This window comes from Pempheris klunzingeri, chromosome 21, assembly GCF_042242105.1.
Source record: "Pempheris klunzingeri isolate RE-2024b chromosome 21, fPemKlu1.hap1, whole genome shotgun sequence".
Lineage (NCBI taxonomy): Eukaryota > Metazoa > Chordata > Actinopteri > Acropomatiformes > Pempheridae > Pempheris > Pempheris klunzingeri.
In genome coordinates this window covers 10,888,915-10,916,658 of record NC_092032.1, presented here as the reverse complement: position 1 = coordinate 10,916,658, position 27,744 = coordinate 10,888,915, and the positions used below count along the sequence as shown (strand labels likewise).

At 42.7% G+C, this 27,744-nt stretch overlaps 1 protein-coding gene across 1 annotated transcript in view; it reads right to left on the bottom strand.

Moving 5' to 3' along the window:
- jph1a (junctophilin 1a) overlaps positions 1 to 27,537 on the bottom strand; it is a 31,971-nt gene extending 4,434 nt beyond the window's left edge. The window contains exons 1-4 of the mRNA XM_070852752.1: positions 27,481 to 27,537; positions 26,857 to 27,357; positions 23,392 to 24,160; positions 6,884 to 7,002 (exon numbers count right to left, since the gene is read on the bottom strand). Coding sequence (XP_070708853.1) covers positions 6,884 to 7,002; positions 23,392 to 24,160; positions 26,857 to 27,235 — 1,267 coding nt within the window. The 5' untranslated portion in view covers positions 27,236 to 27,357; positions 27,481 to 27,537. The remainder of the gene's footprint in view (positions 1 to 6,883; positions 7,003 to 23,391; positions 24,161 to 26,856; positions 27,358 to 27,480) is intronic.
- Between the last annotated feature and the right edge of the window lie 207 nt (positions 27,538 to 27,744).

The window sequence follows — 27,744 nt, the reverse complement described above, 5'->3', positions numbered from 1 at the left end:
TTAACTAGTTTGGTTTGACTAAAACATGGGAAATGGTTTAAAAATATTTATTTTAGTTTTTGTTTTGAAAATATCCTGATATTTTATGCGTCTTTTAACAATAGTTTGAAACTTTTTGGAAAATTCGCTTCTACACTTGTGTCATTGGGAATTAGAAAAGACTGATATGACTCTCAAGTCTGCAAAATAAATATGACACTAACACCAGTAGCCAGTTAGCTTAGCTTAGCACCGAGACTGGAAACATGGGGAAAAGAGCCAAACAGCTGGCATGGCTCTGAACACAGGTAACAAAATCAGCCTACCAAAACCTCTAAAGCACACTAATTAACGCACTTCTGGGCAAAGCCACGCTAACTGTTTCCAGTGCTTTTGTGCTAAGCTAAGCGGCTGCTGGTGTTAGTTTCCTATGTACTTTACAGGCATGAGAATGGTATCTATTTTCTTATCTGAGCAAGAAAGCAAATAAGTATAGTTCCCAAAATGTTGACCTATTCATCGAAAGGATTTTGGTTTCAAAATCTGGTAAATGTAGCTAGATGTCCGTCTGAGTTTTCCAAAGACCACCATTTACCTTTCAGAAAAACAGACATTTAGCTCTGTGACTTGAATGTATCAATAGCACATGAGAGCCACAATCTGGGGCTAACAGCACAGGCCCACCAAAATTCAAACGCCCTATTATCTGGGGTTCAGGCGTCATCCTGTGATGACAGATGAGATCCAGCCAAACCCTGAACCGACACCAATGCTATTCTGATCCAGCCAACGTCCAAGAAGCCAGATTAGGAGAACAGAGCGCTCTTAATTAGCTATCCATCCTGCCTCGCTGGAGAGTTGAACCGTGAGCTAGATTTAAACCAGAGCTGGCCCTAAGTATAGTTGAACTTTCATATAAAATATTCATGAATCAACATTATATATGCAATCATTCTGCAAAGACTGAGGGAAAATAGACTGATTAATGCAAGGTCACAAGCACCATTTCACAAAGGAGGCCTCCTCTGGAGGCTCATCTTTATCATCAGTCATTCTCTTTTATCAGTATGTTGTTTTCCTGGAAAGGCCCTTGTCACGTCAATTCTCAGCATCCAACCAACACAGATAAATGATGCTACTTCCTTTGTCTCCATCAGGAGTTTATGGACTGATGTCCTGGGTGAGTTAACACTGATGATAATGACTCTACAGCATCAAGACTAACTACTCTTTTAACTATATATCTTTGAATACATCTTTTGGATTTTCGTTATGGACATTAGGTCTTCTAATCTGTGGACTATAAAGGCTGAATCTGAATGTAAATGCCTTTTTGCATGTGAGAAAAATGACACTTTATCTGTCCTTTTGTTCTGTACTGAATTAATATTTATTAGAGACATCAGGCCCTTTGTTTGCCTGTTTTTTTTTCACTTCGCCTAAATTAGACGGTGTCAGAGTGACTAACACAGGGACAAAGCTGCTTTGTTTGAAGCACATCAGATGGCACGGGCAGAGAAGGATCCTCCACATCCCATACAGCCCATTTGAAATAGAGAAAAAGAAATCCACAAATTATATAGACAATCGATTTCATATGTATTTAAAGAAGGAAGGATTTTGAAGACATTTCTGAGCTTTAAACTGTTTTGCTTGTTTTCTACTCCTATTCACCCGAGCCAGACACTTAATAGTAATAATAAGGTGATGTGATTCTACTGTGTTCAATATTGACGGAGTTACTGGGCTGGAAAATGGGTTAATCTCAGAGATCAATCAAAAGGATTTACGAGAAGTCTCTTATATGCATGCCACCTATTAGGTTTGTGCACTGTAATTCACTGGAAAAGAATTCATATTGATTTAGATTTGACACTTATCACCTCTAAGAACAATTGTGCAAACCGCAAATCCAGGAGGGAACAAGTGTATCCAAGCCCTAAACTGCCTTATCGCAGAATCTTTTGGGCCTCAGTACTCATAAGCCCAAAGTATTTTTCAGCTGCATGGCATTCCCAATTTATTTCATAACCGCCACAACCAATAAGCCCCACTACAAAGAGATGGGGGGACATTTGAACATCTGCGGGGCTTAATATATCTGCCGAGCTTAATTTCACACCATAACTCAATAAGAGTTAGGGCTTCATGGGCGGGCCTGAGCTGTTTTACTCTGTTTGGGGACAGATTCCTGCGAGGGGTTCCAGGCATTTTCTGAATGGTTCTCGGCACCACAACGACCCCCAGCCTCACACTCGCGTAGAAGTGCAACACCAGCCGTCATTAAAAACCACTTCCACAACACTTCTGAAGCCATGTTAAATTCCAAAATATGCCGAACATGAGAATGCTTTTTTAAAAAAATGTTTAAACACTAGAAAGCGGCTAAATAGGGTGAGTGAGTGAAGATTTATTTGACATACTCTACCAAGGAATCCTGCCAGGTCAGCTGGAACATATACTGGGACTCAATTACCCAAATGACCGTGGTGTTTCTTTCATCTGAACATTGATCAACTGGGCTGAGTCTGCAGCCATCCAAAGAGGGCCATCAAAATAGGCCATGATACTAAGACAAAAATACTCATCACAAACCTAAATAAACACAGATAAAGATCTGAATTGCACCATTAATATATGCGCAAGATTGTGATTATTTTCAAGAAAAGCACAGATATAATACGTACTGTCTTTTTCTCCTAGCCTCATCGTTGTCTCTTCGAGGGAATTAGAATACAAGCTTTTGTTTAAGCTGCGGTTGCCAGTTCTGTTCATGTTAATCCACAGCACATTTTCTGCTCCAGTGCTCTCTTAGCAAAACACACGCGCTGACACACATGCACGTACACGCGATCACACACTCAGAGAAAACACAACGGATCGGTCTAGCCTAACCCCTGTTGACCTTAATATGAGATGAACAACAGTAGCAAGAGGGGAGCTTCAGTGTGTGTGTGTGTGTGTGTGTGTGTGTGTGTGTATAGGGGGAAAGAGTACAGTATGCACTGTTCTCACATCTGTTGCTATTGTGCATCACTCTGGGTTCAACAGCAGATCCATAGGGGGACAGCATTTTCTAATCTAGCGTTGTACAACCAAGACTTGAAAGGCCTTTCAGCAACTTTGGCCTGAAAAGAAATGTTATTTTCTATTTTCATCAGTCGAATCTTCTTTTGTGCTGACAGTCAAACGGAGACTCAAGTTAATTGTTGCCATATGAATAATGACAGGTCTTGCTTTTACATTCTTGTTAGATGCACAGATCAGTCAGGATTTAATTAAATATTTCCTAAGACAAACTGTTTTTGCGGAAGTATTTTCATTGTGCCCATTATATTATATACTGTATGTATTAGTCTGTTGGGTGGGCTGTGATCTCAGCATGTTCTCTACACTGTTATATTTACAATTCATGACTCAATTTGTAGCGTTTTAGATTTTCTCTTTCTTCCTCCTACTCACACTGGCAGATGGGCAGGGGGAGCTGTCATTGTTTGGTCAGATTACTTCCACTACTATTACATAGACACACACATACACACATATGCACACTTACATTTGGACTCATGCAAACACATGCAAATAAAGTATACCACATTTTCCGTGGCTACTGGTTGAGTGTCTTCCTGTGCTTTGTTAGTAAGTGACAGCAAGCAAAGAAGAACATGTCTCAAGTTCACATGACATGTGAAACAGCAGCAAACACCACAGACTTGTCAGACTTTTTCCGAACACTTTACATTTTAAGGAATTTGGACACATCTAGCAGTTCAAGACATTAGATTCAGTCTTGTTTCACAAGTTCCACATTCTCCTTGATTCCTTTTTTTTCACACAGTAAGACTTTAGGAGTGGACTTGAGTTTCACCTCTGCCATGAAGGGCTGACAAGGTGATATATCATCACATAAATGTAATATCCCATCTACCTTGCATTACTTGATCACAACCATTTCCACAAACAGGACACATAAAAGAAGTGTTTGACATTTGTTTGGAAAAGGATCATATCAGGGGTATCTCATAATAATTAATATGCTGTATCCTTGAAAGTCATAAGAAGTCGCTGCATGACTTTAAACTTCAGCTGAGCCACTGTCTTGAAACTTACTCCACAACACCTGCTGCCATGAATATAAAGCAGCACCTGCTTATGTCTGGTTTTCAGCCCTGACAGGTCCAGGCTTTTATGGTTTCACCTGGTCCAAGTGTACCTTGACTGGGTCAAACAGGGCGGAGCGGGATCCCTGATTCCCCCCCCCCCCTCCTAACCCACCCTCCCCCGCGGTGACCGGCTGAAGGAAGGGACAGCTGCTCTGCGTCAGCCCTTGAGAGGTGTGAGTGTGGGGCCGAGCTCCTCTCAGTACATAAGGATTTCAGCTATGTCTCCATTAGACCCCAGCGAGCACCAAATATAGCCCAATTAACGTCACGACACAGGCCGTGCCTAGCTAACCCTCACTGCTCCCTCTCCAGGGTGCTGTATGTGAACCAATCATAAAGGTCAGGGTCCTGTTCCCTGTGACCCTCTCTTCCCTTTTGAAGTACAGACTCCCAATCTGGGTGATAATCTGCTATGAGTCTGAAATGCCAATTACAAACAACACAGGGTTTAGACCACTGGTTGTTACCATAGAGGACTTATTAGAAGCTGAGGGTTGGGTGTGGGTGAGAATATTTCCACTGAAGAGGTAGACAATGAGGAAGCAAACCAGATTAGTTTGGGAAAGTCACTCAAGTTCTTCCTAATGCTAGGCAGTCAGATGGAGCAGCTTTGTCCCACTGCACTGACAAGGTGATCGAAAAAAAAGAAAACTGGATTCTGTGCCCACTTGGAATATATATACACAGTAAATTTTTTTCTTTGAGGTAAACAACAGCGGCGGTCATTTTGACACAAAGCTACAAATAGGGGAAACTGTTTGCACTCAAACATGATATAACCTGCTAAAGGACAAACCATGAACCAGCAACAAACGTACAGTAAAAGTAGGCCATTCTTGATTACCTAAACTGCTCTTATATTCTGGAGGAATCTGACTTACGTAATGCAAGACTGAGACTTTCATAAACTAGAAATAAAATTAATATATGGAAAATGGGGGCTGGCTATTTGCAGGTGACTGTCTGGCTTCTGGTCTTACCAGACTCGATTACGTAACTGGGCGTTTAAACGCTGCAGCTCAGATGTTGCCGTGCGATGCACATTATTATGACATCAGGCAGTTTCTCATTCATGATCTGACTTATAAGGCAAGGACACTCTCTGTGCAGACTTGTGAACCCGGAGATCACTCGGCCTGCCAAGCATGACCACCGTTTTCCACAACACAAACAAGCCGCAGGATGTCTCTGGCCCGGGCTGGCCATTTCTGTGGCTTAGAGGAGGGACATGCTTGAATGGGTCCCATTGTCAATCTATTTGTCACCCACTATTTTGTGGTGGCTTTTGGCAAGGGCCCAAGGTCGACTAGCTCATGGGCCTAAATATACTACACACAGTGGCAGAGGAGAGGCGGGTATAGACCTTACACTAAAAATAAAAATAAACAAAAAAGGTATGACATAGCACTTCTGAATGTGCTAGCATTTTCAGGCAATATTAATAGAACATATCCATCCAAATAACAACTATAGAAGAATTCCAAATTGATTTAATGTAAGAGTGACTTGGTAAACTAACTAATGATTAAAAATTGGTCTGAATCTGCTCTCGGAAAATACCAGAAATAACCAAGAGGGGGGAAAGATAAGGTAATGCTACATCAAAAACTGATGTTGCTCTCTTTGTGCCCTAGTGTTCCACCTCTGACCCCACCTACAAAATAGAATCTGTATACCTCACTATTTATGTAGTATTATATGACTGGCGTTGCCTTGTAAAACTCAGCTTACCTTGTAAATGGACTAAACGGAGTTGAGCCGACACCCTACGCTGTGAGCCGCTGTATAGTATGGCTGTGTGCCTGTTAAACCTCCAGGCAGAGGAAAGATGAGAACGGCTTGGTATTAGGACTAGGATATTTCTTTCACCACCGCTCATATATCTGCAAGACATTTCTACCCTCCACTAAGGCACAAGTTTAACGTGATCTGAAAAACATCACTAAAAGAACAGAAAACATTTTGCTTTTCTCACTTTGTTTTTGGGAGAGATTACCGCTGCAGATTTTAGCAACTATTTCTAAGCAGTTACAACAGGCCTTTGACAGCAAGGACAAGGCTTCCGTCCAGAATACAGTACCCTGCTTCGAGCTGGCTCTGCTTTGTCTAAACACAAACACAGTCCTCCATTGTGGTGTTAGAAGTCATCCTCAATACCTCTAGTCTTCGATTACAGTCCTGGAACACCAAACCCTATGCTTTTGTGCACCCAGAACAAGCTCATTACTGACTCAGACACAGCCTGTGTAAACATTTCTAAAACTGTGCAAACATCATTATTCAAACAAAGTACCCAACATCTTACCAGTTACCAAAATCCTAAAACCATTGTTTGAATGGACAGATTGGTTGCCCGAGGACTGTGTACCTAAAAAAGAAAAACACTCATGTGTTAAAGCCCCCCCCCACTTTCAGGCCTCTGTGACAGTCTTAGCAAGGACTGCAACCTCTTCTCTGTGCCAGTCTTGTCTAAAAACACTGTCTAAAACCTTTCTTGCATGCATAACCAGACAAAGGTTTATGCAAATTGGACCACTTGAAGTAGTAATGGTGCAATAACAGTCCCTTCCTAACACCTCAGTGTAGCTACAGTACATGTGTTTATTATTCAGACAGTGGGGGTGTATCTAGAGACACTAAGGACACATATTCCTGCTGAGACTGTGCAATGTCCCCACTAGGAGCATGTTTTAAAGTATCAGACGTGTGTTTGTGTATGACGGCTCTTTGTTGCAGGTTACCTGGTTGGTAGAAGTTAGGGGAGAGCTCCCTAGCGACCGCCCTGGCAATTTCAGAGTCGTGCACAGCAGAGATGGCGGCCTGCTCTGCTGCCTCGCTTTTTGTTCTGGCATGGGCCGTTCTGGAGAAACACAAGCAGAGACAGCGTTAGACTTGCACGGTAACTCAGAGTTAAAGAGGTAGGAAACCACCATGGCTAAAGGCACTGTGGTAGACACATAGACACACACAACTACATAGAAACATACACAAACCTCTTTTTTTTATTTCCATAACAACTCATTGGTCTGTGACTGTGTCTGCTTGCTGCCATGGCATCCATGACACTTTCATAATCAGGACTGACACAGCAGCTTCCTGGTACTTTCTTTTCTCTTTCTCGGTCCTCCTCTCTGACTCTCCATCCCTCCCTCTTTCTCATCTTTGAGCTGTATCACTCGGCCCGTCCCTCTTTGGGATGACATAACAACCCCCCTTGTGCTTCTATCTCAAATCCAAATCCCGATTTTCCAAATGGAGCGCAGCCACAACCAAGCAAGACCTTAATCCAGTCTGGAGCACTGCGCTGCTGCTGCTGCTGGACCACATGGGAGCAGTGCCCAAAAGGCACAGGCACGCACGCACTCACACACACACACACACACACACACACACGTAAACTCATATCATATCATATCATATATAAACAGCAGGTGACAGCTTAGGTTTTAATCCCATACCAGTCAGAAAAAAATAGGTGGAGAACAATACATCATGCCAATTATTACATTAATGAATTACAAAAGTACAAATAAAATAAAAATTTCAAAGGTCTTTCAAAGAACCCTAAAGGGTCTCACTTTGGTTCATAGAGCAGGATTGAACTCACCCTTCAAACAATAAAAAAAAGGGATAGTATTGTGACAAGACTACTTAAACACTGAACACTAGCATGAGGAAGCTTGCATCCACATCTACTATACTATGATGATGCTCAAAAACCAAAAGGCAGAAGAGTAATACGTCTTGGGATCAATGTGAGCTTAGCATTAGCACTGAGAGGTATTACGGGAGCATACCATGGTTACACAGACAGAGGCCGGGGGGTGACCTGCTTAACAAATCCCTTGAAAACTCCACCGAAAGATACAGTGCATGTACTTATGCTTGTGCACGTGCAAATACATAAATACTGACATTTATAAGTGAAGAATGGCTTATATGCACTGAGGAGGGAGGATGTTTCCCACTGCTACCAACAGACTCGCTTCAAAAAAGACCTAATTATGCCACAAGATGAGTTTGGGTTAAAACCAATGGATTAGTCACTTACTGTATGAACAGATGAGTGGAACCCAAACACAATACATGACAGGGCAACATGGAATGCAAGGATCCAGATGGGCTGTCCAAGTATCACTGTAAGTATTGACAGCTGTGCCTTGTGCCCTGCTTAACCCCACTCATCCATCTTCCTCTCTCTCTCTCTTTCACCAGTCCTTCTCTCTTTCAATCAATGCCCTTGTTTTTTTCCGATCCTTCTTCATCTGTCTTTTGGTGCTGCATCCCCCCCCCCACCCGCATCCTCACTCCTCCCCTCCCTCTGTCTTTCTGTCAGAGTGACCCCAACGGACAGATGTCTCTATTTAAGACTACTTCTCTGTCCTTGGACTCTGGGCTGTCCTGTTTTTGACGGGCTGGGACAGTGAGATATTAAAATGCATGAGGAGCCATATGCTGGCGGGAGAGATGGACCTTTTCCTCTCCAGAAATAAGTCACTGCATCACCCACAGACAGAGGACACACTCAGGCTGTGTTTACAGGCAGCACAGCCTCTGGAAACCACTGAGCAGCTGCAGATAAAAATTCAGATTTAAGACATTTTATAGCAGCCACACAGTATAACACAAAATGCTATCTGAGTTATTGCAAACATGTAGGAATTTCACCAGTGTGACTAAAAGCAGGTACAGAACAGCTTCATGGTGTTATTTAAGAACTCTTCTTTCTAAAAAAAACGGACATTAAAGCATTCCAGCTTCATCACACCACTGACATGTATACTGTAGACATCCACTTGCCACCCATGCTACCACAAGGACATACATGCTTCTATTTCTGAAATGTGTGAACTGTGCAGCCAAGTGAAAGGAGACATGCATGCGTCATGAATGTACAGAGCATGCCCATGACATATCCTAAGGATCTTATCAGTTCCCGTTAGGTAGAGTGGGCATAAAGTCATGGGCAGATACGGGAAGCAATGCAGACTGTTCGCAGACAGGATGTCTGGTGGCGGGAGGTGACAGGCAGAGAATGATGGGAGTAGAGGTGTGATAGAGCAGTGGGACAAGAGGAGAGTGAAATGAAAGGCGAGAAAACATGGGCATGTGGAGCGCAGAGACGAAAGGGTTGGTTGTTTTTCTTTCTGGCATCCGTAAATGTAATCCTATAGACACTTTTAATCAAACTGACGAGCGGCACCAACACCTTCAACAATGCATGGACTGCTAAACCTGCAATCACTTATTTTTTGTCCACTTCACGGCAGCACAAGAAGTTGTAAACAATTGCAGTCAGGTGATTTATCTTACTTGTCTGTGGGACCACTTTAACATTACACAGTAGTTTGATCCATTGTTATTTAAAAATATTTCTTAGGACAGATTGAAGTGTGATTGGCCCCTGCATGTCTTAGCCTTTCAGTTAGTAGCTTGCAGGTCCCACCGACAAAGAGCAGACACAGGCACCAAGACAGACAAGCACATTTTTCAGGCCAAATTATGTAATGCAATGTTGATCATAGATTCAAGGCAACAAAGTCTGGGTAAACACCAATATGCAAGCTCACGATTGACCTTTGAAAAAGTTTGAAGTTCTATAACTTGTCAGACACTCTGCAGCCTCCCTACTTGAGGCCAATCTACCTCTGAATATAAAGCAACACCTGTTCGTGTCTAGTTTTGGGCTCTGCAGGCCCTCCTGTCTGCTTGGGCACTGGGGATGGGTCCAAGCAAATCAAGGCATTTGAATCCTTAAATGCACCTGCTGGCACAAATGCAAATATCACATAAACAGACACACATAATATTTTGTAGAGATTTGGATTAAGTATAGAAATGAACACAGACTTTGAAGCAATTCCTTTTGGACTGAAGCTCCATTTGAGAAATTATATTGATGAAGGCCTGGTGGGATCCATGGTTGTTTCATTACTGTGACAAATGAATTGTGTGAAAAGTGTTGAGTCAGTTTGGCAGCCAGTACGGCGGCTGGTCTTTCTCTCTGTGGAATGTGTGTCTGTGTGTGTTTGAGATATAGGACGAGGGTGAGAAAGCAAAGAGAAAAGAAAAACACAGACCAAGAAAAAGGTATGGAAAAGGACAGAGAGACAGAACTGGCGAGAGAAATAGAGAATGAGACAGATTGCCCCTTTAAAGACTCCTGGGTATTTAGAACTGCTGAGGTATGCATCTCAGCCCCTCTAATTTTACTGGTGGGTTAAATTTCAAACCCCAGGCTCCCATGCGGCAAAGTGCATCCTCCTTTAAGGTTTGTCATACCTCGGTCCCCTGCAGAATAAAGTATGTGCATATGTGCATTGTGTGTGAGTGTGTAACTGTGTATGAGTGTATAACTGTGTGTGTGGTTGTGTCACATTCCCCTGAGGGATGCATCAGTCCATCACTCCCGAGGCTATGGCCTATTTGAGGAATCTCCCTCACATATGCTGACACAGTTCTTCGCCCCCTTCGTCTCTTGATCCCCTCTGCCCCCCTTTGCTTCTACCAATGTGCCCCCCTCCCCTTTCTCTTTTCCCCATCTTCCCTCTCTCCATCACAGCGGCCCGTTCCCCCTCCCCGTCAGTCCAAGCATGGTAACTGGAATGCTGACTAGTACAGTATATAATAAGACAGAAGATGAGTCTTGACCTTGTCCGTGGTAAACATCAGCACCCAACAATCTTCCTTGAAACTCCATCACTCACTTTCATCGGCCACGAACAAGAGAAAAATTCTACTATACAGCAAGAGACGTATTTCAAAACCATGCTGCATTTGGGCACTGATGCTCCTGTTCTGAGCACAAAAAATCTGCCTATGAAAGGATATTATACATCAACAGAAATTACTGCCCTGTATCTTGTTCAAACAGCCCCCAGGTCCAAAGCAGCAGCACAAAACATCACAGAAAGTCGGCACAAATTAGCACTTAGTTTGCCCTGCACATATCTCTTATATCCGTGCAGGCCTGCTATTGAATTCCCGGCTGGTGCTAATTCAGGATTACTCAAGCATGACTAACACCATTAGTGGTTAGCTAAAACCGACTCTGAAATTATTCAGGAATAATTCCTGGGTTGAGGTCTGGGCTCACATTACCAGGGGCTGCAGTGGAAGGGGACAATGGCTACAGCAAATGAGGCTTTAAATGGGAGACAGAGTGGCTGTTATTATGAGATAAGCTAACTTTATCCTGAAGAGAGAGAGCTACGGAGCTGTATAATGAGAACATTTGGACATGGCCACATACTGTACTTGAACCATTTCAGATCTCAGGACATCCTGGTGATTTGGCAGGCTGGATCTCTGGGCTCCTTCCCCCTCTTCATCCTGTCTACCATGCGACTCTTTTCAGTAATAGCAGAGCTATGCATGCTCAAAATAGAAAAGCGCTATCTAAGATGAATTAGGCTTATTGAATCTTCCAATCTTATGACTGAGTCTTATGAATGAGCAATGTGAATGTTTTTCTTCACGTTTTGCTTTTACGTACAAGGTTTGCTCAATGTGACATGGCCCAGTATGCAAACACAAGAACACAGAGTGCTGCAGCAGCATAAAAACACAATGATAGGTACAGTCAGTTGAATAAATGGAACATGGCAGGACAAGATGAAAAACTCTGGCAGGGGTGAAAGCATGAGACAGGTTGCAGAGAAATAGGACAATGAGGGTGGGAACAAAACATGACTGCGATGAGTAATGAATAGACCTTTCAGATTGCAGAAGAAAAGGATACAAGATAAAAGATGAAGACTCACTGACTGGTGATACATAGAGAGAATCCCCGGTGGAACACAATCATCTTGGCTCGATGCATATTATGGTTAGCTTAGCTTAGCATAAAGACGAGAAGCAGAGGCAAACAGCTCGCTTAGCTCTGTCTTAGGGTTAAAAATCTACCTACCAGCAAAGCTCAAAGCTTGCCAATGAGTTGTTTTACAATAAAATGAGATTGAACTTTATATATCCAGAGGTAAATTCGTGTTAGAAGCTAACTAACTTCAGACAGAGCCAGGCTGTTGCCAGTCTTTCTAAGCTAGGCAAATAATCAGCTGGCTAGGCTAACCGTCTCTAACATACAATTAATTCTGAAAACTTCAAAATATGAAACAAACTATGGTGTGTTTTGATGCCTTGGAGTAATTTTCAATCTGTACCTTCATGACTTGAAGATTTAGCATCCTTTTTTATTTATCCCCAAATAATGCATTTATCATGTTTACTCATGATACGAAGGCTGAGCTGGCAGGCAGAGACAGATTGAAATTCAGCTCCCAAACAGACTTCAATTCTGGGAAGAAGAATGAGTAGAATCAGTTTTTGATTAAATAGGGAAAAAAAAATCCCCAAACTCTACTGACATTTTTGGCCGTGGATTACAAACAGGCCTAATCTCCCATTGGTGTTCTCTACTCAGGCGCTCTGCACTGAACCCTCTGCTGAGACTTCACCTGGCCTCCATCCAAACACACATGATTACAGGTATATGTTTGCGCATCAGGGTCTTAGTGTGTCAGTGTGTATTGGTGCCTCTCAGAGAAGCCTGTGAATATGCGTGAGTTGAGAGTCAGTGCACATGTTTGTGTGGTACACGTTTAGAGCTCTGCTATGCGTAAAGGTCTGATATGACTCCTCGTGGGCGCGTAAAGAGAGCGACACGGAATCCCTTGCTGAGATGATCCCTCCGGTTTTGGTGAAGGGCAATGGCAGGGATTCAGACCACAGCTTTGTGCACTCTGTGTCAACACTGCTGGTGAAACACGGCCACAGCTGATACAGCTAATAACACAAAAGGGTGGAGGGAGGGGGGGGTTAGTATCTGTGATGTTTGAAGCTTGGAGGGATGAGGAAGCAGCAACTATCAAAGCTAAGATGCCTGTCAATCAAGCTGATATGACTCATTTTTAAGCCTTAAAATCGTCTAAAACAAACAACAAACACATAGAGGACATTAATGATGAATGGACCCCTTTCTATGAGTGGCAAAAAATTAAACGACACCTAAATACAGTTTTAGAGAAACTACATCTTCAGGCACTGGAGCTTCACTGAGTCACTGAGTTCACCTTGTATGCTGCTAAATCTTTATTACACACAGTGGATTTAACATGCTTTGTATATGAGAAACTGGCAAGTAATGCAATTGTTAGCGAGCACAATCACTGAGTAAAGTTTATAGTTCACTGCAGTGCAAGTTTACTGGTAGGACAAGTAAAATAAGGTAGAGTTCCAACGATTATTTTCATTATTGATCATTTCTCAGATCTATTACATCAATATTTCTTCTATGACATTTTAGCGCTGCCAAATCCTTCTTAAGCGGATTGGGTATCAGCCAGATGACTAATGTCGGATCCACATTGAATACAGCTTCTTTGCCATTGTTACTGTAAAATTTAGTGCCTCTGCTATATTTGCTGAGTCAGGACGAGACGCTGATTCAGTTTTCAGCACCAAGAAATCCCCGACCTTATGTTACATTACTTAAAAATGATTCTATGCGGTTCTGTGCTGTGAGGTAGACTGCAGGGAGGAGGTGAGGTATTGGATTTGATATCAAATCCAATAATATAAAGGTCGGACTGGTGCATTCCTAGAAACTTTCCCACAATTTCCACAAGCCCAAAGATATTCAATTCAAAATGATATCAAACAGAGAGGACTATTTGGCATTTTTGCTCGACTTGAATTGTTGTTAATTAATATTCTGTTAATACACTAATTGGAACACTGTCTAATTGTTTCAGCACTTAAATGAAAATACTAGGGGAAAATACTAAGTGAAAAAACATCACTTAAGTCAACACTCTGAGCTCAAGATGAGTCTCAGGATCTGCTGTGTTTGTTACTGTCAGGTGACATCACAAGCTGCTGTTATTATCCAGGGAGTCAAAGAGTTGGCAAATCAAACTACTAAACCAGGGTTTGTCACATGAACTGGACCCACAAACACACCAATTTCTTTGCCAACATGTTGTTGCACGACTATGCAAACCCTCCAACATATACATGCAAACACACATAAATGCAAAAGCTTTTGACCTACACCTTAGAAAAATGAGCTACCTCTCATGCAAATAGCTGCTTTGACTGTAATTTACTCACAGACACGCACACATCAAATCTGCATGAGAAGTTGAAAAGGACCATTAGTGAGATGCGCCATAATGAGGCCTTCTGGGAATCAGTGTGAATAGAGGATACACTAAGGCGACTTCACAGTGTCGTCTCTACGATTACAGTCCATAAATCTTTTGTGCATCTCCAACTGGAACCAGGCGCAGTGAACAAGCCCTAAAGGATGAATAAACACAATGTTAAACCAACAACGCCTCTTCACTCTACTACTCCATAAAGAAAATCAACAAATGGCTGACACGATGATGACGGCGGTGAGGCAGAAACCATGGTAACCACCAGAGACACTTGAGCAAGCTGTCCAACCAGGCATCTGGCCTGTATTAATGAATTTGCAGATGAACAAACCCACGCTGCAGCCGACTGTATGGGTATAATCTTGCACATACTATACACACAAACTATCATGGATGCCTGGGGGGACACATAAACATAAAGAGTCTTTTAAAAGGTGAAATATACTGTAAAAGGTTTACTACTTGGCTTGGACACACAGGTACAGAGAAACACACACACACAGCCACTCCATAGTGTACCTCATTTAACTACGAGGCTCAACATCCGAAGCTGAACCTGTGCAAGTAAAGGTCACATTGCCTGGCAACCACTTGAGCTTAAGGAACAGTTTTAATTATGGTCTGTGCTCTCTCTCCTCCAATCTCCTGCCACCGTTCACCCCACTGTCTGCACACACACACACACACACACAAACAGACACGATCATATACACACAACCATCAATTTCCTCCTCAGGCCAAAGGGAGCATTAGCATTAGGTTACTGAAACGCTGTGATGCAATTTTTATGCAATCTGTCTTTTAGGGCTATAGACAATGCAACAACGCTGACTATGATCTAAATAGTCAACCATAATGAAAAACATTTCTACATTTCTATCAGCTAAACCTGTTAATGATATGTGGGACAATATCTGCATCACTACAATAATGTAATCCAGTGGGAGGTGGTGAAAAGGTGACAGTGATAGATGAAATATTCTCACCGCATGGCCGCATATTCACAGTTACAACAATTACAAGAGTGAACGCCGACTTCACAAAGGGTTCCTGTGTGGAAAAGCAATACTCTGACTCAACAAGGGAAGTGATAATTCCATAATCCAATCCGTGAACATCTGGAGTGAGAGCGGCCTAGCTAGCCAATGAGAGTGGCTGACCAGATTTAGCAGGACACACGGCTGTGGTAGCAGGTACAAATAAAACAGATTTTAAGAGTTGCTTCAGGCGACACAAACTGAAATGACAGACTCACTATTCTTTGTGCCTCAGATAAGCAGATGTCTGCTATTGTGACTAAATCTGGTGTTGATTACCATCTTTAGCAGGTATTAAGATATTAATTATTGGTGTTTTACATCAGCTGATGTGGATATAAGATTCATCTAATGCTATGTATGAATACAGTTGGAAAATATGAGTGCTGACATACTGTTTTGCCATACCAGTCATACCTTGGTAGCTTATTTGTTAGACAACTGCGAACAGTGTTGTGCATCAGTGAGCTGGTTTATAACAGTATTGAATTTTAAGACGTTTTGTTGTCATAGTAATGAATAATGTTCATTTGTTGTTCTACGCACTAAAAAACATTCACATTTGTCATCATATCTCTACATGAATTTTGATTCATTCAAAATTCTGATAAATAATTCATCATTTTTAAGTCAATTTTAAGAATACTGGAGACAGTTCTCTGGCACCAAATATGAAATGAAATGTGACTATAACAAAGCTGAAGATGTCAGCTTGAGCTTTTTTCTTTTTTTTTCTCTCCTCTTTGGACCCTTTTGAACTAAATGATGAATCCTGGCAACAATCATAATATATACTTGTATACTCTGACAGAAGATGTCATTCATATGACCCAGCCCATGTGTTTTCAGGGTTAAAGTCTGCTCTTCTTCTCCACTGCATGTCTATTTATAGATACAGTCTGCATGCTGTGGACACTACTTTGAGGAGTTAACAGGTTTATTCCCCACTAGTGATGGCGCCTCTGGAGCAGGTCAGGCATAGTGTTTTGGGCTGTAAGTCAGTGTGCACTATAAATAAGCTACAGTGAATCGACGGTTATTCAGGATGTCTTTGTGATATTGAGCTGCAGCACCTTTAGCAGAGCCCACAACTCAATTACACTGTAACTGTTATAGACACACTTGTATATACACTTGTATGTCAATGGCTTACATCTGGATTCACCTCACCAGCAGATTTAAGAGCTTAACATGTTGCACATGTGTTTGAGTGTCAGCATACATACTGTGCCAATGTAAAATAATGTAAACAGCTCTCAAACAGGTGCACAGAGTTAGACACGACTGCACATTGACATTTGGGATTTTTACATAATATCTTGTCGCGTCATGGGAAATTCTCAGGAGGATAGCATGCACACACACACACACACACACACACATATACACAAAGGGAAATCCTTGGAGACCAAGCTTAGTGAACAGAAACACTATTAAACTCGTTATATCTGGAATCACAGTGTGTCTAATACAATATTTAGCTCACTCCACTGACTCCTACTCTCATTAACCCCTGTTAGATACATAATTAACACAGATACAAGAAGATACACTACAAGAAACTGTTTAATAATGGAGGGAGTACAGTTGTGTACTTCGTAAACCAAGTCAAGGAAATATTGTAGAGGAAATGGAGGAGTGGCCAAACCATCTGTACAAGGAGTACTTTTAAATTTTTAATGACTGCAGGTGAACCACTACATGAGTTAACCTCTTTAAAACAGCCTTGGACTCCACATGACTCCCCCCTCTGCCTGCCTGCCTGCCTGCCTGCCTGCCTGACTCATCCCCGTCTTTCTTGAGAAGCTGCAGAAATATGTGCCATTCTCAGAGAGATTACAAACCACAGTCACACAGTGTAATGGCATGTCGGTGAAACCCAATCCTATCACTGCTGCTGTCGCCACAGCCCAGTGCTCCACTCACTTTTACACGCGACCGCTTCCCACAGGCTATTCTCCTCTACTCCCCGAGGAACAAAGCTTTCACACACTGTAACTGAAAGTCAGAATATGTAGCCTATTTAGCATGAACGCGTACACAGACAAAAAATCAATGGCAATCTACACAATAATTGCTGAGATACGTCAGTGTGGACCAAAGCGGTGGATCGGCCAATCAACATTGCCATCAGCCTTTCCTACATCACTACTTAAACTGCATCCATGGTTTCATCCACTGGCATCTTTCAGCCTGCTAACTATGACTTTATATAATATAATGTGGTTAAAGTACAGAATAAGATTAGATTGCACACAGTAATTTGATTGCAGTGTGTGCCATTTGAAAACTGCTCGACTTACCAATGATGGATGCGCCATTGCACTAACTACATTACTTATATCATATGTACAAGCTGGCAGTGACTCTGGTCATCAATGCTACAGATAAAGATAATATGGTGCGCATGTGGCTGGTTATTTTATGTGTGTGCGCATGTGGCTGTGTGAGCATTTGATTCTGTCAGCAATAAATGTTGTGTTACCTCTCACCATCATATCGCCATAAATATGAGACATGTCTAGCGATAAATATACTTTCTGATGCAGCTTGCTTTACTCCGACTCGTGATTCAGGCTGGCAGTCCTTCCCACAGTTACAGTTACTGTATGCTTCGTGCCTCATTGCTACTGTACATTTTGTCACTTCATAAAAGGAGAAACTTGACATGCTTTTGAAGGGTGTGTGGCGCCAAACTCCGCAAAAGGTGGCACCAGCACAAAGATCACACACACACACACACACACACACACACACACACACACACACACACACACACACACACACAAGCACAGACGCAGAAGAAATTAACCCAATTGCACCTCTGCCCCTAGTTGGAGCAGAAGAAGTCATCGCCATCGAGGACAGCCAAGATGGACTCCTACATGATGTACTGCGGGTTGGGATTATTTTGTTCACATGCTGAAACACAGGCTGATCTATAACTCTCTCCAAAAAGGGCAGCTGGTGAGTGGCTGAGGTCATCACACAGCAGGTGATAAACAAACACCCCTGGACACAAAAGCACCAAACACGTTGCACACACTTTCTCTGTTCTCTTGCCAAATGATAGTAACCTTATCTCATCTCTCACATCCCAAATACACAGACAGATTCTCCCACTCTCTTTAAATGTTTTCTTCCCATTTCAATGGACACACACATGCACACACGCGTTTGGGAGAGATGATAGTATGAGTGAGATGGCGGGCTGCTATATCAGTTGTGGGACGGGTATATATTCCTGGCTGGTGCTGATAAGCCAACTGATGCCTTGCCTTATTTAGTCAGTACTCACTGCTGACACACTAGCAGAGAAGCACACACCACATGCACTCGCACTGTATGTATTTGTCTTGTGTGTATGTGTGTGTGTGTGTGTGTGTGTGTGTGTGTGTGAGGTGTTCCTGTGCGGAGGTGAGTTCTGATTAAGTGAATGCCTATTGATAGTGTGTATCTATGAGTGAGTACATGGATACACCTGATGCTTGACTACAAACACGTACAGCTACTTGCTTCCTTTGTGGAATACAGAGACTGACAAAATACTCTGCTTAAGAAAAAGTAATGGACAATAGCATAATGTGAAACCAGCAAAAAATATCATTCAAAATATTGAGGTACTGTCAGCCTAATTTATCAATGAATTAAGCCAATTTAAATCTCAACAACACTAAGCAAACAAACCACGCATTACAATATACGTTAAGACACATGGCCTTCCTATTTATATTAAATTTGTTATCCTGACGCGATTTACAGATTTGGAAGCATATAATATCCTTTGCTATAGTCATTTCATAATTAGCATTAAAGTTACAGTTATTTTTCATCATATAAAGTCAACAGGTATAATAACACAAGTGTTATTTTATCTCATATTTTGTTCTAGGTTGCAATCAAATTACACTAAACACACAAAAACAAAACAGTTTTACACTTACAAAATTGTGTGAGGACTTTTGTCATTTTGTGGAAGTGAAAATGCGGTAAAACGCTTTTACCAGACGTAGACAGTAAGCTTCTTGAATGGTTGTAAGCCTATGGTCATCAAATCCTGATCGCCACCAAAATCCATTCCATTTCTTAATCAATTTCTTAATCAGTGCCTATTTCTATGTGTGACAGAGGGACAAACAAAACAGGCCATAAACTGCCTCACTGGCAGAGGTAAAAATGTAATGATGGTAAACACTCTAGCCGTTCCTGAATATCATCAGTATCAACTTTTTGCTGACTGCAGTGAAGAAAAAATAAGCACCATATAAATATCTTTCCTATTCCGTAGGACCTGCATATTAGGTGTTGGTTAACCTTTCGCTAGAGCCTGCACAGCAAACAGTGCTATCAAATGGAAACACGCACTTGGCCTCCATGCACGGACTGGCTTACAGTATGTTTGTTTTGGCATTTTAATCATTCTTAGCATTGCAGAGGCAGTGCGCTGCAATCTGCTTAACCTCAGTTCAACACAGAATACACTGAAATTTAAACTAATATGCAGCTTTGCAGCTTTTTTTAAGGTCTTTTTAACACTTTGCACACACTTCATTTGAAGACTTCTGCTTTTGTGAGATAGCATAGTGAGTGGCGGTAAAGTTATAGGTGTAACAAAGGCCGTTAGAGTAGATTACACAGTGCATACACTGACACACCACTGAGCCACCAGGATACCTAAACTGCTGATCTGTAACAAAAATGCTTAATGGGGGAAGCACAGTAAACCTTTCAATGGCACAGTCACTTATCTCAGTTCGCAGGCCTCGGACACATCCACAAACACACACACACACACACACACACACACACACACACACACGGACACAAGAGCGTACTGCATGCCATGTTTGTAGAAGCCCATTTCACATAGATAAGGGTGACAACCAGTGAATGGGGGTCACAGACTCAGAACTCCACTCCACCTCATCACACTAGCTCTCTATCGATTGGCTGATCACGAGCATGAGGTCATCAGCTCCATCCCAGAGGCTGATGGGATAGTTCATCTGTACAGTAATTCACAAGGGAGGGGTGGGTGTGTCCACTCCTCTGTTTTTTTTTTTTTTTTTTATATCTTGGTTTCTGTCCAGTCCAGACTACTCAGAAACCTCTTGCTCAGCAAAGTCGCTGCACCATCCCCCCCTCATCTTGTTCAATCGACATTTATCCCCTGGCTCTCTCGCTTCAATCCATTTTCACTCCCTCTGTCTCTTCTATCAGCTCCGTCTCCCTCCCCTCGTTCCCTGCGGATGCAGCGGGTGCGCTCCACATTCAAAGACAGAGAGTCACGTGACTAGGACTGGATCGATACGAGTGCATCTTTTGCCATGCACTGTATAATGAGGCTTACATAACCTGCTTACACACAACGGGCACAGTCTGCCATTCTAGCTGTTTACACCATAAATACAGTCTTAAAAAGAAAATTTCCATCAGGAGAGCGGAATAGCTTGTTTTTTGTTTTTTGTTTTCTAAATTTCCAGCAGCACATGATGGAGCGGCAAGTACCAGACAGTAATTTGATCACTTACTACAGTACAGGGGACCTTGCTTCCTTGTTTGCTGCCATAAACACTTTGTATCAGCTTGAATGCCTTTACTGTTGTTGCTTTAGCGCTATGCATCAGGTCATGTGTTTCTGCCTGCTGTAAACTGATGCTCTAATGCATAGTGGGCATCTGAAGGCTTTTTCTTTCAACATATTGTCCTTTTTTTTCTACTCTTTTTCCAGTCACTTTATCTTGACCTCACTGGCCTTCACTGACACACACTCTCATACTATCATAGCCTAAGTCTTATCTGTGGAACAAACAGTATGCAGGAATTTTATTACTAAGCATGTTAAATTCACCTTATGTAATCTTTATCTTCTATCCTTGAAATCTGCAGAATAGAGCATTTTCTCTCGCCGCTCGCCAGAGAGGAATTATTACATTTCAAAAGAATGTCTGGATATTATAATAAAGCCTGCTATTCATAGAGTCGGCTATTACTGTGTAGCTGTTAATGGCTGGGTTCAGCCAGTAGTCGGATACCTTTCATTCTCTCTAATGTTTTATAATATAGAGTTTGTGTAATTTATTTAATCAGTTAAAATAGATTGTTGATTAATCATTTAGTCTAAAAACTGTTTAAAATAATGACATCCATTATAAACTACACGAGTAGGAAGTAATGATTTATTCCTGTTAGGTGGTCTGAGCAGCAGCCAAAAATGTCAAGATGGCAATGTTGGTTGGTCCACCACTTTGTTACAAACTGCTACTGGATGAATTGCCTTGAAATTTTGTACAGACATTCGTGATCCCCAAAGCATGAATCCTACTGAACTATGTGATCCACTGACTTTCCCACGAGTGCCACCATGAGGTTGACTATTTTTTTCTTCACTGAAATGTCTCAGCAAGTGTCAGATGGACAGCAATGAAATGTTGGACAGACAGTCATGGTTGCCTGAGGATGAACCCCACCGACTGATGATCTTTTAACATTTCCTCAAGCACCAACATGAGTTATAGATTTTTGTTTTCCAGTGAAATGTCTCAGCAACTATTAGATGGATTGCCATGAAATTTGGTATTGATATTCATGGTTCACAGAGGACGAATTCAAAAGACTTTGCTGGTCCTCAACTCTTATTGTTGCACCACCAGCAAGTCAAAGTTTACACTTATTTTAAGAAACATCTTAAGAGATACTAGATGGATTGTCTTAAAATGTTGTACACACAGCCATGGCTTCCACATGATGGATCATATTCCTGTAACTTTGAGGATTTCCAGACATTTCTTCTGAAACATTCTTGGTTTTTAGTGACATTTTGGTTTTCAGTTGATTGGATTGTCATGAAATTTGGTGCAGATGGGCTTGTTCCAAAAAGTAGGAATAATAGTAACTTAAGGCAGATCCCTTAAAATGGCAAACATTTTACTGCTAAATGGGTAAATATTTCAGTGACAAAAATCTGCATGTTAGCATTGTAACTATGAACATGTTAGCATGCTGATGCTAGCGATTAGCACTGCTAGTACAGCCTTCCAGACCTGCTAGCATGGCTGTAGACTCTTAGTCTTGTATAATTATAGAAAACATAGAAAAGAGGAAATGTGTGAAGCTGTGCCCAGCAGGATAAAAGAGTAGTTAAACTGATTAATGGATTAAGTAAAATAATAGTTCAAGTTGTTTTTTTTAATTATTTGATTGACTAACTAATTGCTTTGTAATTACCGCTGTTTGTGTGTGTGTCTGTTTTCTTTGTGTTGCTAGTGTGTGTGAAACAGAACCACAATAAAAAATGTCTTTTGCTCTTTTGCATATTATAAATTATTGTTTGTGTGTTTTCATGCATGTAAATTAATGTGCACCTCTTGAGAGAGAGAAAAAAAAAAATCAAAACGCGTGATTGCATAGAGACCTTTTCACAGCTTGTACACAGCTTTTCACTCTAATAATTCCCTGATGCAATGAAACCAGAGGTTGTCAAAGTGATGCTGCGTACGCTGAACTGTGTCCCAGTAGGAGGGAGCCTTTAAATGAAAAGGTCACGTCTCATCCACCTGTTAAAGAGCAGATGCCACATCAGAGCAATATTTGGCAGGAGGGGCAGGTATCGTTATTGGGCACACGAGACGCACTTGGCACGGGCGCAGGTATGGCTATACTGCTCATGCACATAAACTCACAGGCATACAAATCTCCCTCACACACACTAACAGACCGGCACACATACACAAGATGCCAGACCTCTCTCCCTGGGAATGAAAGATATGGGCAGAGAATAGAAACAGAACCTTTTCCAGGGATGATCACACTAGCTACACAAAAGCCTTGACTGTTGATGATGTATAAAGGTCGGAGCTGTTGTCATGGGACTCCACTTACACAAGACTGAGCCTTCAATCAGACCGCAAGATATTTGTCAAACAGGCCACTGCTCTGACTCTTCAGTGATGAAAATAAACTCCTGAGGATGTCTCTTTTGTGTGTTTATACAGTATACACCCATTTGCACATACAGAAGCATGAATGAACAGACACACATAAACACAGTACCTGGAAGCTGCTATTTCCACTTTACTCCTGGCAATGGCTGCAGCCCTCTGTGCCCCCTCCACAGCCCGGTCCACCTTCTCTTTGGTTTTGGGGTTCTTAAGAGGAATCAACTGCTTCCTTATTCCACGCACCAGCACGTTATTTTTGTACTTCCCTTCTTCTTTGGTGCTATCTGGGAAAACTGTGCACCCGTAACCATGGCGCTTGTTGTTAAGCCATTCTCCCTCATACTTCATCCCGTTGGATCTCTCTGAAACACCAAATCCATTGCGCTTGTCGTTCTTCCACTCGCCCATGTAGGTCTCAGTCGTGGTGGCATCCACGTGGTCCTCTAGAGGCAGGTCCTCATCTTGCAGCTCGCCGTCGCCGATGGATATGGTAGAGTTGGCATCACTGGAGCTGATGCGGCTCATGGCGGCATCACTGCGTGCAGAGCTGCGCTTGCTGGAGATTGAGGTCCGAGAGTCAGACTTGCGCAACTGCCGGAGGCTGCCGAAGAGCGAACCCCGGCGGAACAGGCCCTTCTTCTTGCCGGTGACGACCTCGCTGTCTGAGTGGAAGTTAAGGACGAAGCCGCCACGGCTGCCCGTCGGCGTGTCTGTGGGGGAGGAGAGGTCCTGGAGCACTGTGCCGTTGCTCTGCTCAGAGCGCAGAGAGGCCAGAGACGTGCGGAGAGGAGAGCGGATCACGGTGGCCATGCCATAGGGAACACTCTGACGTACGCCATAGCCATGCCGCATCCCACCCATCCACTGGCCTTGATAGGTACCTGAGGAGCAGGTAGACATGGGTCAGTGACTCATAATGGTCACACAAGGGCAACACAATGGTAAACATCTGATCCTGTGATGCAGTGGTTCCAAACCTTTTAACTTATGGCCCCTTTAAATGAATCATTGTCTTGTGACCTCTCATCACATGTTGCATTATGTTAATGTCAGAGGAAAGAACTGAAAAATTTAAAGTCATGCTAATGCAAATATAAATTGTGATATATCTGCACGTCATATTTCATTTACAATGTTTCAACACATGATATTTTTAAAAATGTATAACTTCCTTTAACAGTCTCCATAAGTTGTGGATACTGCACTTACCAGGTAAAGAGGTGTGGAGTGTAAGGTGAGAACTTAATAAAGAACATATACTGCGAAAAGGGTTTGAAATTGTAACTTAGTTAGTCCAGTGTTCCACACAGCAGATTTTTCCAGAAAGATCTCTGGCATTATGTAGTAGAAGCTACAGTGTTTTATACTTTTACATGGTCAGAATGGTAGAAATAAACAATGTTTAATAGCACTATTTGAACAAATCAAATTAGGCCTCACTTTCTCAGAAACCCTCTCTCTGTTACACACCAGTTCCATGAAGAGACCATTAGCATTGGCAGGTATTGCAAAGCACAATTAGACGTGGTCTCACAATGATTTTTAAGAGCCAAATGTGTATTGAAAATGCTGCTTGTGTGTGTGCTGTCTCACCAAGCCCTCTTCCAAAGTCTTTTGTCTTTTGCCTAAATCAATTAAAATAATGTATAAACCTAGAAAGTGTCTGCAGTGTGAGATTTCTCGTCACACTAGAGTAACATTCACCTTCATATTTATAATGAGTTTGTACTTATTTTGATGCTTGTGGTGACATTCACGAGGTTTCTCTTTCTCTCCTGTTTTACATCGTGCATTTTGTTGGCCAGATATTCTCTATATCAGCTTTAAAACAGCATTACGTATGGGAACACAGCGGAGCCTTGCTCTACGGGTGCAGACCATGTCAGCCAATGAAATGTTTTCTCTCCTTCCCATCAGGTCTGGGACTGTGAGCATAACTAACTCAATCACAGAGATTTGATTAAGGTACTGATACTGAGAATCACTTGGGATGAATGTGAATCACTCAGCTAGGAGCCTATTTTCAGGCAGCCACTAACTCCCCCACTGACAGTAGGCACATTCACCACCATCCGTTTGTCTCTGACGGCAGGGAATTGCTATGAGTCACATAATGAGAGGAATACTTCATTAATCCCATTTGGTGCTGCTGAGCCCAATGAGCAAGTGCTGGCCTACTGTAGCTTCTTCAGAGCATCATATTACAATCCTGATCATAATAATAAGAAAGGGTTGTTAATCCATCTTGAATCTCATTGACCAATACAATGAACTAAGCCATAATGGTCAGATTCTAACAGAAAATGATATACTAGCCCCAGCAGGAATTTAGATGGATAAACAGTGTGAGATTAACAGGCTGGCTCTGTGCTGCAGTTCAAATTGGTGACCCTGCAGATCAAGTTATCAGGATGTTGCAGGGTCGGACGGCCAGATGTTCTGTAGATCCTCTAGGATCAGCTGATTTCCCAAGCCCGGCCCTCTGTAGCCGTCATATGTGAGGCATTTACTCTGCACCATAAGGCCTCCGTTAGTGAAGATAATGCTCACAAATCACCCAATGCCTTGAACGTTTTATAACCAGAAAGCACTCTCTGTATTAGACCTTGTGCATTGCTTGCAGGCACTCGGGTATGTGTGTGTGTGTGTGTGTGTGTGTGTGGGCCTATCAGGATGCTTCCTCACTGATCACACAGGTCTCTAGACAATCTGTGAACACACGACCGATTAGTGAGATCAAAGCTCTGAGGGAGGCTCGCACTGACCTCTGACTTTTGGCAAGAGTGTGTCCTGTGTGGGCCTCAACATGGCTGATTGCTTGATAGATATATATATGTGTATTTTCAGCATCCTGGAAATGTCTGTCTTAAGGTAATGAATTTCCACAAGTTTTCACAGCAGGTGCACCTGTTTTGCTTCTGTGGAAAGTGTCGGTGTATTGACACTTCAACTAAAAGCAGCATTTTCTCAAGCAAATGTTTTCAACAAGCTCACTTTCTTTGAAAATACTGACGTTTTATGCAAAAATATACACTGGTGACGAGACTTGAGGAGGCGCGTCACTGCAGTGAAGGTTCAAATGTGAAAATGACAGAGAAGCAGGTGATAGTCTGGCTATAATTGGCTCCAAACAGACTGATTTGCTGTGATTTCCAAACTCCCTCCAGCCGGGGCATGGTGCTACTGAGCTGGCAGGAGGAGTCACTCTCCTCCCACTGTCATATGAGGAGCAACTGGTAGTTGCCAAAATGAGATATGCAGTGGAATGAGAGAGGAACTATTATCTTTGACTGTATCCAACAAGTTAACATTACCAGAGTGATGGGTCACAGTTTTTTTTTGGGAGGGGGTGAATGATGATGCATTTGACCACGGTGCGCAGTGCGCAATCTCAGCTTCAACTCAGATCATATCAGAGGGAGATTAACGCACTGGTGTATTTCCATTAGCCTCCCTCAGTTTGAGTCTGAGCATCCTCTCGCACACAGACTACATAACACATCACCAGTCACAGCCGTTAAAGCGACACACACGTTAAACACACACTGGGCCATATCTATAAGACAGGGTTTCTCACCGCCATCGCCGTAGGTTTCGATCCCGTATCCATCCTGCAGCCCGTTGCTCCAGGTGCCGTCGTATCTGGCAGGTGTGTTGTGGCTCTGCCGGACACCGTAGCGACCCTTAAAACCGTGACTCCACTCTCCGCGATAAATCCACTTTCCTTTATTCTCCACGCCGAGCCCATGCCGCTTCCCCTGGGACCAGTAGCCCTTGTAGGTGTTCCCGCTGGGCCAGGTGTACACCCCCACTATCTCAAAGCCGTGCGACCAGGACCCGGCGTACTCTCCCTGGCCCTTGGGTCCGGTGCAGATGCCGTGTCCGTGGGCTTTGCCATCCTCCCACCCCCCGCAGTAAGTGCCACCGTCGTCGAAGTCAAACCTTCCGCCCGTCATTCAGATATAGGCTGGAAATAAAGCAGATCGTGCGCTGCTGCAGACTCAGGCGTCTCCAGGACCGAGGTTGGGGGGATCCAGGACCGGTGGTGTGATGAAAGGATGAGCCAACAAGATGATGACTGGAGGAGCAAAAAAAAAAAAGCAGGGTGAGGACAGAAGATAGTGCTTCCACACACTGACATGCAATACAAAAGGCATGCGTAATGGTAAGTGTAAAGGTATGAATGGTGGGCGTCATTTACCGGAGGCGCACGCCGGGGTCTCCGCTGTGTGTTGCTCGTCTCCCCCCTCTCACCCACTGATCACAGAGGGAGAGAGAGAGGCGTCGAGTCCCCCGCTAAGGAAAGACACTGGGCCAATCGCAACGTCACGCCACATGGACCTCCCACTCCCCCTCATCCCACCCCTCCTCAGTGAAGAGCCTCAACCCCCCCACAAATTAAAGCTCCTCTATATCTTTGCCATACTATAAGTCTGCATCTGAGAAACACGCCTCACTTTACAGG